Source organism: Cydia amplana, chromosome 20 (assembly GCF_948474715.1).
Source record: "Cydia amplana chromosome 20, ilCydAmpl1.1, whole genome shotgun sequence".
NCBI lineage: Eukaryota > Metazoa > Arthropoda > Insecta > Lepidoptera > Tortricidae > Cydia > Cydia amplana.
The window spans coordinates 1,291,630-1,307,423 of record NC_086088.1 but is presented as its reverse complement, the minus strand read 5'-3'; the positions used below and the strand labels follow the sequence as shown (position 1 = coordinate 1,307,423).

Genomic DNA, 15,794 nt, shown 5'->3' with positions numbered 1-15,794 from the left:
ATTGCAATAAATTATATGACTCTAAGACGGCTTGGTAGTCTTCACGCATCTTGTCTAAATTTAATGCACTCGTGTGAAATGCCCTATATTGTGTAGGATCGGTTTCCGCCTTGTAAGCAAGTTCCAAGATGTTTTCTACGCGCTTGTATATAACGTCGCGCCGAACTGTATAGAGGGCTAGCTGATTTTTGTTTGTATTGTAATCATCGCTAGAAAAGCCTTCGCTGCCTTTTCTATTCTTTGAATTCTTTGTCATTTTTATTGAGTAGGTATGAATAAGTTTTGCAATAAAACTAAAATTAAACCGTCGTAAATAAATAATGTACCTACGAGTTATTTGTATGAAGGTGTAGTGTACTATTTAGTTTAGCAATTCGACTAAACGTATTTATAGTATTTATATGGATGGAATAAAATATATGCGATTTAAATAAATGAGTTCCTGTTGAAAATAGGTATACCTAACGAATACTTAGCTGCGGTCAACGCCGTTATATAGCGAACGGAATATTTTTCTACCCGAAATATTTGAGTGAGCGGTGTGGCGTTATACTGTGCCGTGCAATCGTATAGGAGCGAAACGAGCGGAATGAATGAACGTAGCCGAACAAAACCGAACTATCACGAATGACTTGAAATAAGTATTTGCCTATTTCCAAGATGGCTAACAATTATGAAACGTGAACAAAGGAAAAGTGGAACACGTGTATAAGTATGTTTGTCATAAAAATAAAATAAAATAGGTAATAACCTACGATCTATCGTACTTCGCAACGCGGAGCGGAAACAAAATGAAATAACTGCCGATGCGGGAGATAAAATAGGATAATTTGACAGAATATTTCAGTTACAAAGCACAATGACCATATAGCTAGCGGGATATTTATGACAAATGGTTAAAAATCCGGTACGAATGGACCAAAATTTTATGGTAGTGCCTTTAAACCAATATTTATGCGGAAATAAAAATACGCGGGGAAATATGTATGGGAGCCCTCAAGACACCAGAAGGGATTTTAAGTGGACTGTATGTTAGGAAATTAAAATAAGAAAGTACTTGTTTGACGCCCAGATTTAAGGATTAGGAGAAATGCCTGCGCACATACCTGGTGATCTCGTTGTAGGATTCTTCAGCTGGCCAGCACTTTATAAAACTTTTCCCAAACTTCAGCGTCAGTACACCTGTGCCACTTTCACTCCGTTTGTAACAGTTTTTGCTAATTTCACATTACATTTTGATTTATTTCAATTAGAAGATGCGTTTAGGTCCGCATCGATTCAGGAACTGATTCGACAAGATGGCGTCTCATAGGACTGCCGTGAAGCGAGACGGTAATACGGCTTTGTGCGCGTTGGCAAAGGATAGGTAGCTTGGAAGGGTATAGAACGTTTCACAAGTACCTACATTTAAAATAATAGGAAAAAACTACCTTAAATAAAAATATCAAATTTGAAACTCAACAATGACCAAGCAATAATTATTGTAAATTACTTTGATTACTTTCTATTGAAAGTGTTGACATTTTTATTATTAGATTTGTATAATTGACTTTTTTATTTCGTATATTCTAGCTTTATAGAACTACATTTACAAATTGATATTTAATCGGATTATGCTTACTATGTAAGGATTATTTATTTTTACGTATAATTTTAAATTTGTATCCAAACTGACATGTAAATTAGCTTTACGAATAAAATGATTATGATTATGATTACAATACACTTTTCGTCAGTCGCGACACATGTGACATCTAGTGTCGAGTAGCAGTACTGATAGTTCCGCTACTTGGCGCTAGATATAGACTACGAAAATAATAGTCATTTTGGTAACAAAACTGATGTATGGAGTGAGCACTCTATGTCTTCTTAATTATCTTTGCTATGAAGGAGTTTAGCTGTAGATATCGTACCTCTAGCCTCAGCACCCGTAGAGACGAGTCCTTTTAAAAATCGAGGCAGGTATTGCCATCATTTCTACGTCCAAACTTCGCGCTATAAAGGCTTTTAGTTTTGTTGTAGAAATAATATAGTGGCGTTCAAAACTGCATGGATAGATGTCGACCGTAATGCCTTAATATTACGGTTGAAACATATCAATGCACTTTTTACATATATTATTATGTGTTACGTACCTCTTGCCGTAGCTCGCATAGAGGCGAGTCCTTTCAAAAATCGAGGCAGGTATTGCCATCATTTCCGCGTCCAGACTTCGCGCTATAAAGGCTTCTAGTTTTGTTGTAGTGATAATAATAGTATGTACCTCTTGCCGTAGCTCGCGTAGAGGCGAGTCCTTTTAAAAATCGAGGCAGGTATTGCCATCATTTCTGCGTCCAGACTTCGCGCTATAAAGGCTTCTAGTTTTGTTGTAGTGATAATAATAGTATGTACCTCTTGCCGTAGCTCGCGTAGAGGCGAGTCCTTTTAAAAATCGAGGCAGGTATTGCCATCATTTCCGCGTCCAGACTTCGCGCTATAAAGGCTTCTAGTTTTGTTGTAGTGATAATAATAGTATGTACCTCTTGCCGTAGCTCGCGTAGAGGCGAGTCCTTTTAAAAATCGAGGCAGGTATTGCCATCATTTCTGCGTCCAGACTTCGCGCTATAAAGGCTTTTAGTTTTGTTGTAGTGATAATAATAGTATGTACCTCTTGCCGTAGCTCGCGTAGAGGCGAGTCCGATTGAGAGGCGAGGCTGGTATTGCTCGCGTGACTGGTATTTATGCTGTTGTTGGTTCCATTCGCAAAAGGGCTGGTGTACCATTGACTGCCGCTGGCTTGAGTGCCGATTTCACTCTGAAAAGTGAATAAGATATGATATTCGAAATTAAACTGTTGTGAGACATACTAACAAAATCAGTACGCGATACACGGCCGTCGTGAACGCTGCTCGCACTGTTAGTGCTTGAGAAAGGAGACTTAAGCTCTCCGAAACATGTCGCGCGAGTGACCTAAAACAAGTTAGTCCAAACCGTAAAATTATTCAAAGATATGATATGTTTAGCAAAAGGCCAAAGTACACGATAGGTCCATATTGCCACGGTTGTTTTATCTTTGGTCACTTTTCACCCGTTTTATGGTATTACAACTAATCATCTAATCAAACATGCATTTTTGTGGTAGTGTATGGAAGGTAGAGAATGGTAGAGTATATGGTCAAGAAATACGAGTAGTAGATCCCCCCACTGGTTCCTGATAAAGTTTCCTGTTGCAAGACCCAACAGGATATCAAACGAGACCTTGCAATTTGTAAAAATAATAAATAGTAACTTGTGTAAAAATTGTTACGGCAGGTGTCTTTGCAATAACCCAGTCTCATGGTGCACCCAAACTTCAATCCATAGACCGGTATACTGTTACCTTTTTCTACAACAGTCCCAATGCCTGCTGAGACCGGTTCATGGACGTCTATTATTGCCAGCAGGCGTTCAAGGACATTAAAGCTCTCCAAAGGGCCTCTACGTGTTGTATCTACATCCCCACGCAAGCCTATCAAAAGACCGGGATTTATAGGCCCGTGAAATCCAAAATAAATAATAATATTGACAAAGGCCAAATAAAAAATTAATTCGCAAAATGTCCTATTAGCAGGGGTCGGACAAAAAGTGCGGATGACGTAAAAATGACGTAATCTTGCACACAGGATGATGTTTGAGTTTGTATTTAAACTTCCGTGTGACATGTAGTAACAAAGTAGTATTAATGAAGTAACAAAATAATCGTAAATAAATCCATGGAATTAATAATACAGGTGGTAGGGTGATGTAGTGAATAAAATAAATTTCACGAAACTTGCCACAATATTCGAGTAAAGATGACATTTTAGAGCGTTTTCTTATACATTAGTAAATATAAATTTTAGCTAAATATAATCGTGAAGATACAATAGCTAAACAATAACGAAGTCAATTTATTGTCCATCTGATTGACAATGTGTCAGTCAAAAACGTACTTACTCATTTCAAGTGGCGATATCGTTTAATAAAGAGGTTAATAAGTGATAAGTGATAATTGTTTATGAAAATCAAAAATACTATTTGAAATCATCCTATAAGTGGTTTGACGTCATCCGCACTTTTTGTCCGACCCCTATTAGCAATAAGTATCTTACCTTCCTCGCTCGTCTCCTCTCTTTCTTCTTGGGTGAGCTGTTGAGAGTTCCGAAGTAATTGCTGGCCGCGCTGTTCCTAGCCAGCGGGTTTATGGCCGCGTTAAAACTGAAGAACTTGGATTTCGACGCGGAACTGAAAACAGAAACAAATAATTACTACATTTTTAGGGTTCCGTACCTCAAAAGGCAAAAATCTAACTACTACTGCAGCGGTCGGCAACCTTTTAGCAGCCACGGGCCACATAGTAGTTAACGAAGTTGACGCGGGCCGCACTTTGTTAATTGACCGAAGCGTAGCGAAGGTCTACGTTTTGACTCGGGCATTTTGCTTTTGTATGTCCGGATGTTCTCCTCTACAGGTCACAATTCTCAACCGATTCTTGTGAAATTTTGTGACCAGATTCTATGAGTAAATTTTTTTTTTTGACGATCCCTTTTTTGGAAATTCTCAAAAATGGAGGAGTTGTGGTACCTCGCGCTTAAACAAATAGTGGTATCGATATCATAAGCGTATTTTCTTTTTGAGACATATTTACATAGTAAATGGCAAAAAATGCAGAAAAATTGTATTGCTGGTTTAGGCGGTATTTAGATATTTAGTTTGTACTCGAGAATGAGTAGCCGAATTTCGTCAGCTTAGCTAAGAACTATCATGCCGCGTTTTGTAAACAATCGCTTTTTATGTTTGCACACAGTTCGATCCCCAGTAAGACGTAACTTTTTGTATTTTTTTCTTTCACTTAATTTCGTATTTTTTTTAATAAAATAAAATCTTTGTATTTTTGATTGATCAAACCGCTGTGTGGCGCTGTCATCGTGCACGGTCCCAATAAACTATGCTCGCGAGGTCTACAGCTCACAGAGCCACTAGTATTTATGGCTTGATAAAGCCGACTGTACTGTCTGATAAGACATTGTCATTTGTCAATATTACATACAAGCGGGCCGCAAGTGACAGGTTCATGGGCCGCAGGTTGCCGACCGCTGTCTTATAGGATCACTCGTCTGTCTGTCTGTCCGACCATTCCCCCCTCCCCCCATTATCTCCGAAACTACTAGGTCTAAAATTTTGACAAAAATACACAAAATGTTCTTTACCTATATATGACAGGAAAATCTATTAGAAATGTGCAGTCAAGCGTGAGTCGGACTTAATTACGTAGTTTTTGATCCGACCCCTACGGGTTTTTTAAAAACATTTCATTCACGTTTCACATGAAAAAATACATTGTTAAAAATTGGGTAATGTACAGAACCCTTGGAACGCGAGTCCGACTCGCACTTGACCGGTTTTTATTTTAGTAGTTTCAAGTTATTTTTAAATTAAAATACCCGTTATACACAAAATTGATTTTTATTGAATAACCCATTGTATTCAGTGGACGAATATATGGAATTAAAATTGTAATAATTGTTTGAAATTGTATACCTACTTTGTTTATGTAAAATTGATTTTATTTGACATTCGTTCTGATTTATTATTCTTACCGCTCTTAGTATAAGTATGACGATCATTATGAGATACCTACTATATATATTTTGTTTGACATGTATTCCGTTATTTATTTACGTATTCTGAAATTTCTGAACTTATCTTATAAATTGTTAGTGTTAATAGTTTGTATTGTTTTTTGATTATCATTGTTGACATTTTATAATTATACGTTTGCATGCTACATTATTGACGACCATAATGTAAATTCATATAGATTAGCGTAAGAATAATTTATACTGTAATTTATCATTATGAAATAAATAAACTAACTAAACTAACTAACTATGCAATAATGAAGATTCGTATGCCACTATAGTAGATGTATATTTTGACGAAGAGCACAAACAAAATACAACCATACATAACAATCTCAATGATATGATGAAAATGAAAAGCAAAAGTAGAAAGCATCCCTTGGAATGGAAGCGAAAACGTTTTGATTGGACGAATACCGAGCTGGGGCTCGTTTCTCAAAAGCTTGTAACTTGTAATGCAACTGGAAGTCCCTTTCTAATAAAAGCTGTCAGAAAGTGACATCCGCTTGTATTACAAGCTTTTGCGAAACGGGCCCCAGGAGCGAACTCGCGAAAGTCAAAATCGAGAGCTGGTCGACACGAAAACCCACTTAGGTTTATTCACAACACAAAAGCTAATAAGCATCGTTTTAATCATAAAAGACAATTCTAAGTTCCTAATCACTAACACATATCCCGCATTGTTAATTTAAGTAAACCGACATAAAAATATAAACAAATTTTCATGAAACTGATATGAAATGGGGTTGGCCGGTCGAAGTATTTAGCAGATGGCGCCATCATAGCTTGCCCTGTCAATCCCTAGAATTGTGTAAAATTTTTGTTTTTTTAATGCCCTGGATGCCAGCCCTTTAAGCCAAATCTCATAGAAGGGGCAAGCTATGATGGCGCCATCTATGCAAACCTTTGACAGTTGCCAACTCCATTATTTGAGCATAAGACACATGATAGCCCCGACATAAAACAAATACACAGATACAAACGTAGGTGTCTGCCGGTCAGACCTGCACGTCCTCGGTTCGTCATTTTGCGACTGGGTCGACATTTGACGGTCAATCGAACACTTTTCCTTGCTGAAAATAAACGCAATCACGATACACGAAAAGTCAGAGATTCATGAAATAAATTTATATTTTTAAAAATGAATTATTTCACTATCAAACAAAATTTTAAAGAGATTTATTACGCCTACGTGTATTAAATAATTTCGTACGGCTAGATACTGTGGGGCAACTCTCAAGGAACCTATTTTGAGGATCCAAAGCAAGTAATAAGGATACTAGTGGAAGCATAATTCTGAGTTTTACATTTTGATCAGCTTTAGCATACTATTTAGCCCCACAATTATGCCACTTCCCTTACCAACGCAGTTTTTGAACAGATGACGCTAGAACACTACACGCGTTATCAATTGCTTAAATACAGCCTTCTAAAGAGAGATCTAGATTTCCACCTTCTAAACATACAACGTCAAGTATTCTAAAAAAAGATGTTATCCTATCCTCCTAAGGCCCAAGGTCCTACCTAATAATACTTCTTCAGTTCGATGTAATTTAAACCAAGTCCAATTGGAACAGAGTCGCTTTTGCTTTGTTTCGTTAAACTTTCAAACAACGCAAAATCAACTCTATTTCCTAAAGTTTAGGTTCAAATTTCAGTGGCAAATTTTGGATGTTTCGTTTGTATGGCTGGGCCCACAGACAATCCAACCTCTAGACATAGCATAGTCGCGCTACCCCCTCTGCCACACATACGGTAGCGTTACTCCATCTTCGAGTCAATCCCGTGCCGTGATCGGTCCGTGTCTTTGAACGGACCAATCACGGCACGGGATTCGCTCACCTCGTCCCCCCGCACCCCCGTATTTTTGGCAGCAACGGTTTCATGAAATAATTGGCCTAAGCTCAGTCTAGAGGTTGGATTGTCAGTGGGCTGGGCCTTAGGAGTTATTACTTACTCTGTGGATGTTCCGGTGGATATGTCTGAAACTCGGTTGCTTGTCTGTGTCTCTGTATAGGATCGGTCTCGAGGCGGCATGCGGAGCTGCACCTCTGCCGCCTCCGATTCAAAGTCGCACGCCTGAACAATTTACGGTTGAATTATAGTATTTTGTGCAACTGGTACATAATTAGGGTTTTTAAAAAAGAGCCGGAGTTACTAAACAAAACGAAGTTCTTTTATGTACCTTACGGCCATATCGTTGGTGGACATGGTTCTGTATCCTGCGGAAACACTGTAGCATGTGCGCATGCAGCCCTTCTAGGGCAGTCGGCATACGCGCCCCGTGGACATCCAGACCTGTGGGGACGGAGAAAATTATAAATTATACGTATACTGGATCATTCGAAGATTTACGGCGTTATATTCATAAACGTCTGCTAAGTTAATCAACTGATGATCGTCGATTGTCCCTCTCTCTGGCATAATGATCGATAGGGACAAACGACGATCATCAACTGATTAAATTAGAAGCCATTTATGAATAACGCCATTGGTGGCCTAATGGTAAAGTGTGATTTTTAAACCGAAGGACGCTTGTTCGTACGTCAACCAGGTGTAGGAAACTAGAGCGTTCGGGCATTTTCGATTCCGTTCGGCTCAGCATTGCTCCGAGCAATTATTAGGGTTGGCACAACTTGACGTCCCTTTGCGTGCACAACCAGAGATAAAATAATGGAATTTTGACAACCCTAATTAGCCGAAAGGGATAGTGCCACATATTATTATATAAGTGGATGTGGAGTCCCTGAACCGCCGTCAAACTTCGGTTTTGTATTTGTAGGAAGTTTCCTTTCTATACGGTAGTACTAATATTTATAATATTCTAGTTCAAGTTCTAGTTCTTGTACTGCTGGGTCTCATATACCTGTCTCGTGATTAGATGGTTGGATATTGGATCGGTGGCTCGATCGACGGTTCGGCGTATGGATCGACGGTTGGATGGATGGATAAAAGGTGGGATGGATAGATATATGCATGGATATTTGGATAGTAAGATGGATTGATAGATATGTGGATAGAAGGGAGGGTGGAATGACGAATGGACCTATCTCATTGACTAGGAATCCTCTAGACGGAGTTTAGAGCAATTATTTCATGAAACCGATGCTGCCAAAAATACTGGGGTGCGGGGGACGAGGCGAGCGAGCGGTCCGTTCAAAGACACGGACCAATCACGGCACGGGATTGACTCGAAGATGGAGTAAAATTACCGTATAAGTGGCAGAGGGGGTAGCGTTACTATGCTCAGTCTAGAGGATGTAGTTCACGATGCCGCCTTGTACCGCTGGGGCTCAGATTAGATGGTTGGATATGGGATCGGTGGCTCGATCGACGGTTCGGCGTATGGATCGACGGTTGGATGGATGGATAAAAGGTGAAATGGATATATGCATGGATGGATGGAAGAATGGATATGTGGATAGTAAGATGGATTCGACCGTTGGATGGATCAATAAAAGGTGAGATTAATAGATATATGCATGGATATTTGGATAGTAAGATGGATTGATAGATATGTGGATAGAAAGGTGGGTGGAAGGTGGAATGACGGATGGACTATCTGAACATTAACGTACCGAACTGTAACAGGGGTATCTGGTCAGCGATCAGGTCCCTGAGTTGTGCGAGGAGCGGCGCGTGGTCGGGGTGCTTGTCCGCGTACGCCAGCGTCAGGAAGGCGCGCTTATAGTTCAAATATACCACCTTGTACTGCTGGGTCTCAGATTATATGGTTGGATATGGGATTGGTGGCTCGATCGATGGTTCGGCGTATGGATCGACGGTTGGATGGATGGATAAAAGGTGAAATGGATATATGCATGGATGGATGGAAGAATGGATATGTGGATAGTAATATGGATTCGACTGTTGGATGGATCAATAAAAGGTGAGATTAATAGATATATGCATGGATATTTGGATAGTAAGATGGACTGATAGATATGTGGATAGAAAGGTGGGTGGAAGATGGAATGACGGATGGACTATCTGAACATTAACGTACCGAACTGTAACAGGGGTATCTGGTCAGCGATCAGGTCCCTGAGTTGTGCGAGGAGCGGCGCGTGGTCGGGATGTTTTTCCGCGTACGTCGGCGTTAGGAACGCGCGCTCATAGTTCACGATGCCGCCTTGTACCGCTGGGTCCAATATTCCTGTAAGAATTCCGATTTCGTGTTTCAAGACACTAATCTGAGTCTACGCTCAGAAAAGACTTTCGATCCTGGTGTATTAAGTAACAAAAATAGTGGGGACCCGATTGAGGGCATTTGCGTATTACTGTTACTCGACAATAAATTTCGCGGCGAGCGGAAAGTCAATGCTCAACGATTTTCAGCGAATATTATAATCGGAACTCTATTTTCAACTCCTTCTGCTTATAATATTACGTTATAAATTGTTGAGCAATACACTTTTCGTCAGTCGCGACACATGTGACATCTAGTGTCGAGTAGCAGTACTGATAGTTCCGCTACTTGACGCTAGATCTAGACTACGAAAATAATAGTCGTTTTGGCAACAAAACTGATGTATGGAGTGAGCACTCTATGTCTTCTTAATTCTCCTTGCTATAGATTGACCTGACTTACTCTACTACATATAATGTATAAGTATAATGTTATTTTAATTTTTAACAAGCAGAAACGTCTGCGAACGATGCTATTAAGCTTAGAATAAATGTAAAAGTGGAAAAGTTTCTGTCTTGGGTGAGACTTCAACTCATCCAGAGGCCGTGAGTTCAAGTCTCACCCAAGACAGTAATTTTTAGGGTTCCGTACCCAAAGGGGAAAAACGGGACCCTATTACTAAGACTCCGCTGTCCGTCCGTCCGTCCGTACGTCTGTCACCAGGCTGTATCTCACGAACCGTGATAGCTAGACAGTTGAAATTTTCACAGATGATGTATTTCTGTTGCCGCTATAACAACAAATACTAAAAACAGAATAAAATAAAGATTTCAGTGGGGCTCCCATACAACAAACGTGATTTTTGACCGAAGTTAAGCAACGTCGGGCGGGGTCAGTACTTGGATGGGTGACCGTTTTTTTGCTTGTTTTGCTCGATTTTTTGTTGATGGTGCGGAACCCTCCGTGCGCGAGTCCGACTCGCACTTGGCCGGTTTTGTTCACTTTTAAATGTATTCTAAGTATATAATTTTGACGACCAGTCTGGCCTAGTGGGTAGTGACCCTGCCTGTGAAGCCGCGGTCCTGGGTTCGAATCCCAGTAAGGGCATTTATTTGTGTGATGAGCACAGATATTTGTTCTTGAGTCATGGTTGTTTTCTATGTATTTAAGTATTTGTATATTATATCTATCGTTGTCTGAGTACCCACAACACAAGCCTTCTTGAGCTTACCGTGGGGCTTAGTCAATTTGTGTAAAAATGTCCATTAATATTTATTTATTTATTATTTATTTATAATCTTACCGCTGAGTCGCATGGTAAGCGGCTGTAAAGGCGCGTCGCTGGCTCGCGCTTCTAGGACCAGTTGCTTTAAGGCTCGATTCGCGTCTCTCAAGGCTTCCACTGCAGCCTCAACTGGTGACACCCAGAATGTCCGCTGCCTTACTACTGGGAACCATCGCAGGATTCCTGCAAATTAAAAACATTTCGTTAACCTTTTAACCGCCGTAGACTGATGATATATAAGATATACAAAATCGGGCTCATTTCGCCGCTGTCTTATAAATAAGACAAAACTTCGTGTAATTTCGTACCTCCCGGCGACACGAGCACGCTCGATGACTTATTCTATGGCTAAAAGGTTAAAGATAAAACTAATAGTTTGCCAAAGGACTGTCTCATTTTAAACATAGACAGAGAGAATCATACTATATTTGTCTTACACTAGTTCTAGCACCGAAAAAAAAAGAATGAGTAATAGTTTTTTTTTTTCTTATATACTGTCAAATTTGGTTTGACGAAACTATAGTTTGTCAAAGGACTGTCTCATTTCAAACATAGATAGAGAGAATCATACTATATTTGTCTTATACATACTAGTAATAGGTAGCACCCAAAAAAAAGGATGAGTAGTTTTTTTTGTTCTTATATACTGTCAAATTTGGTTTGACCAACTATATTCAAGTACAAAAAAAAAATTAAAAGCTTGAAATCGACTGCCAATGTTATTATTTAAGAAAGTTTCAACTACCTAAATAGATATAAAATATTTAAAATATGCCGCCCAATAATATGATGCTTGTAATTCACATATCCTCCTATAGCCCAAGGTCCTATCTATAGTACTTATTCAGTTCGGTGAAATTAAAATCATATTCAATTGGAACAGAGTTGCTTTTGCTTTGTTTCGTTTAGTTTTCAAACAACGCAAAATCAACTCTATTTCTTACGCTATAAGTTCAAATTTCAGTAGCAAATTTCGGATTTTTCATTTGTATGGCTGGGCCTTAGAAGGATATGTGGCAGGCCATGCCTAAATAGTCCTTATGCTAAATGTGTATAAGGACTCTTTGTTGATATGATTATGGCACGTAGATACCGTATCATAGAGAAAAAAATACATAGATTGCTCACTCCATACATCAGTTTCAGTACCTAAAAGACTATTAGCATCTAGCATCGAGTAGCGGAACTATCAGTACTGCTACTTGACAATAGATGTAGCACCGACCGGAAAGTCTTATCTCAACGGCATAAGACTTTCCGGTCGGTGCTACATCTATTGTCAAGTAGCAGTACTGATAGTTCCGCTACTCGATGCTAGATGTAGACACTGAAATTAATAGTCTAACTGATGTATGGAGTGAGCACTCTTGTCTTATTATATTTCTCTATGACCGTATATATAATCACAATCTGTCCAACAAGAGGTGGGTACTTAATAGGATATTTGACTACTAGTCAAATCAGTTTCTTTTTTCGAACTGTCAAAACGATTTTGCTACAATGGAATTAAACATGAAACACTAGCATGTGACGTCACAATCAAATTACCTACTCTTTATAGTTTCATACGGGGTTTTGAAATAGAAATTGTGTCTAAAAATAACTGCTGTCTACGTTTCTCTATTAATCTTCAGGTGCTTTATTTCATCCGTGGTGTAAAATAATTTATTTTAAATACAGTCAAATCCTATTAAAGTTAACACTACTGTAAAACTGTGACTGTCAAAACTCACCTGGCAGCATATCACTGATTTCCAATTCAGTCCGCTCAAGCCACCTCGTAGCGAACTCGTTGACAGATAGATCGTCTTTAGATCCATCAAGTTGCTCCTCTGTTCAAAAACAGCAACATATAAAACAAATATAAGGTAGAAAGCTTTATACACCTTCAAAATTAATATACAGTCGCCATCAGATATATCGGAGCGGGCGAGGTGCTCAAAAATATCTGAACACGCACTCTAACGCCTTGACAATAGAGGCGTGTTCAGATATTTGTGAGCGCCTCGGCTGCTCCGATATATCTGATGGCGACTGTACATAGTTTATAAAGCAGTAGAGGGGTAATAAACATTGGCGAATTATGATCGTGTTTGATCGTAGATACGATACGGAATTATACTATGGGGCATAGACTAGTATCCTAATCAGTAAAATCTAAGTCAAAATGATATGTCAGTATAAGACTAATCTTTAAATCGATAAAAGCGCAATAATATGTTTAATAAATATGTTTATATTTGATTGTTGATGATGATGAGAGAACACTTTAATTTCCTATAAGAGGAAAGATTATTCCTTTCTCTTTTGTTAGACTTATGCTATTATATTACAAGTGGGATTCCCTTTCTAACAAAAGCTGTCAAAAAATGACATCCGCTTGTATTACAAGTTGCAAGCTTTTGAGAGACGGGCGCCAGGTCACAGTATGGTAAATCTTAAATCTACTTACCCGGCCTGTGGAATGGTCTTGAGAATATAAACTTGCTGACGTGATTATGTTTGTAGTACTGTAGGATCTGCCCCGATATCGGTTTACCGGATAACCGCTTTAGCTTGTCACCCATTACTGGCTCTACGGCGTTTATTTGTAAATCTGATTTACGATATAAGGAGAATTACCTATATATTCACCCCGTAAATTATTGCAGGTAACTAAATCAACACCCTATAATCGTTCATAATAAGAGTTATTCTTAATATGTAACAACCAATAGGGTATTTGACTGTATTTAAAATAATTATATTCTATACCATGCATGAAATAAGGCACCAGAAGATGAATAGAGAAACGTAGACAACAGTTATTTTTAGACACAATTTTTATTTTTAAACCCGTAGAAAACTATAAAGATTAGGTAATTTGATTGTGACGTCACATGCTAGTGTTTCATATTAATTCTAGCAAAATCGTTTCGACAGTTCGATAAAAGAAACTGATTTGACTAGTAGTCAAATACCCTGTTATTACATTTCTTGTGCCTAAATACTGTTTTGTCCACAAAAGGATACACTGTCCTTCGGCCTCGGTGACCTCGTCCCCCGGCGGGTCCAGCTTGGGCAGCACCTCGGCCTCGGGCCACTCGTCCAGCAGCCGCTCCTTGAAGTCCCCGAGCTGCTCATACTCGTTGCCGCGGTACACGAAACCCTACCACAATAAACATGTTATACTGGATCAACCAAATCTTGTCAGTAGTAAAAGGCGGCAAATTTGAAAAATCGCGGGTTAGCAACACTGTGTTCGAATAATTCCAAAATCGCGTGTCATCCGTGTGTTATCTGTGGAATGTGGATCGTGAATGACAGCCATCATGTTATTGTTTACATTCTGAATCGTTTCTATTTCAAGAGAAATTTCTGCTGTCACCATTAAATACCAAGATTATGCATGACCTCAAGCAAAGCTAAGGTGCCTACAATGTACAATCATGCTCGTTGACGGTAAATATTACTAAAATTTGAGGTTATGATAATTCATTCGAACTGACGTATGAAGGGCGGAAAAATAAACACGTTTTGGTTCGATGTACATTGCTGCTTCTCTTAGCGCAATTCTGCTCATTGGGTGGTACATGGTGTTACCCTACTTTAATTTGCAGTACATTGCTACTGACAAGATTTGCTTGACGCACTATAATAGGGGGTATTGGTATTACTGCAATGTTCTGCCGCCAGAGTGCAGCACTAGCACATCGTAAACCATAGAGTAACTTATACATAATGTGCCTTAAACTATTTTTTCGCCTCAGCAGCTCGAACAAGGGTACTTTGCTACTTAAAAACAGTGAGCAAAATCGCATTTTGCTCACTGAGTGAGGTAAAATGAGCAAAATATGATTTCGCTCACTCAGTGAGCAAAATGCGATTTTGCTCACTGTTTTTAAGTAGCAAAGTACCCTTGTTCGAGCTGCTGAGGTGAAAACTTAATTGTTGGTATATCTTAAGAAAACATGAGTGAATAGAGGTAAGTGATGAAGAAGGAATACATTTTTCGGGTTCTCTAATATGTTCTCACTGCTGAGGTGAAAAGTTTTATGAACTACACGAGATCAAAGTTATTTACATCTCGTGCGCTTTTGAGTCCCTTACTACGCTCAAGATTCTAAATTAGATTCACTCGCTACGCTCGTGAATCTAGTATAGAATCTTTCGCTTGCACGGGACTCAAAATAAGCACTCGAAGAAATATCAAACTTTGATCTCTTGTTGTACAAATAACTATTGCCAAGTTTTCACAGACAATCAAATATGACATTGATACACATCAGGGCGGTTTGTTTACAAAGGGCCTACCGAGAAACGCGATATCGAAACTCTGCTATCTGCCTCTTTATCGCTCGAATATGCAAGAGTGATGGAGAGGTGAGATAACGAAATTTCGACTCTCTCGTTTGCGGTAGACCCTTAGATTGTGACTGATTGTGGAAGTGGCGCCCCCTGCGCAGAGTTTCGTGTAATATTACCTATTGTATATCGTTACCCTGTATACAGCAACATAATTTTAGCATAAAATTGTTACTGATATAGCAGAGGGATTAGACTAACAAAATTTTAAACAAAAGTATACTTTTAGAGTTATAGAGGTAAAACGTTAAAACTAGCGTCGCAAGTTTCGTGCGGCGCGCCATATCTTTTATCCTTTACTAATTTTCTAGCCCCCCCTGGCCCCCTTTGTAATGGAGGTGATCTAAGGCACAAAACAGATACAGTACAGAAGTCAATCACATGTATGTACTTCACT

General features: G+C 39.1%; 1 protein-coding gene across 1 annotated transcript in view; it reads right to left on the bottom strand.

Moving 5' to 3' along the window:
- Positions 1–15,794, bottom strand: part of LOC134657692 (dedicator of cytokinesis protein 1) — a 103,913-nt gene that overhangs the window by 16,356 nt on the left and 71,763 nt on the right. Inside the window, exons 29-37 of the mRNA XM_063513255.1 lie at positions 14,066–14,201; positions 13,506–13,649; positions 12,787–12,885; positions 11,072–11,236; positions 9,646–9,795; positions 7,825–7,937; positions 7,597–7,718; positions 4,110–4,242; positions 2,648–2,794 (exon numbers count right to left, since the gene is read on the bottom strand). Coding sequence (XP_063369325.1) covers positions 2,648–2,794; positions 4,110–4,242; positions 7,597–7,718; positions 7,825–7,937; positions 9,646–9,795; positions 11,072–11,236; positions 12,787–12,885; positions 13,506–13,649; positions 14,066–14,201 — 1,209 coding nt within the window. The remainder of the gene's footprint in view (positions 1–2,647; positions 2,795–4,109; positions 4,243–7,596; positions 7,719–7,824; positions 7,938–9,645; positions 9,796–11,071; positions 11,237–12,786; positions 12,886–13,505; positions 13,650–14,065; positions 14,202–15,794) is intronic.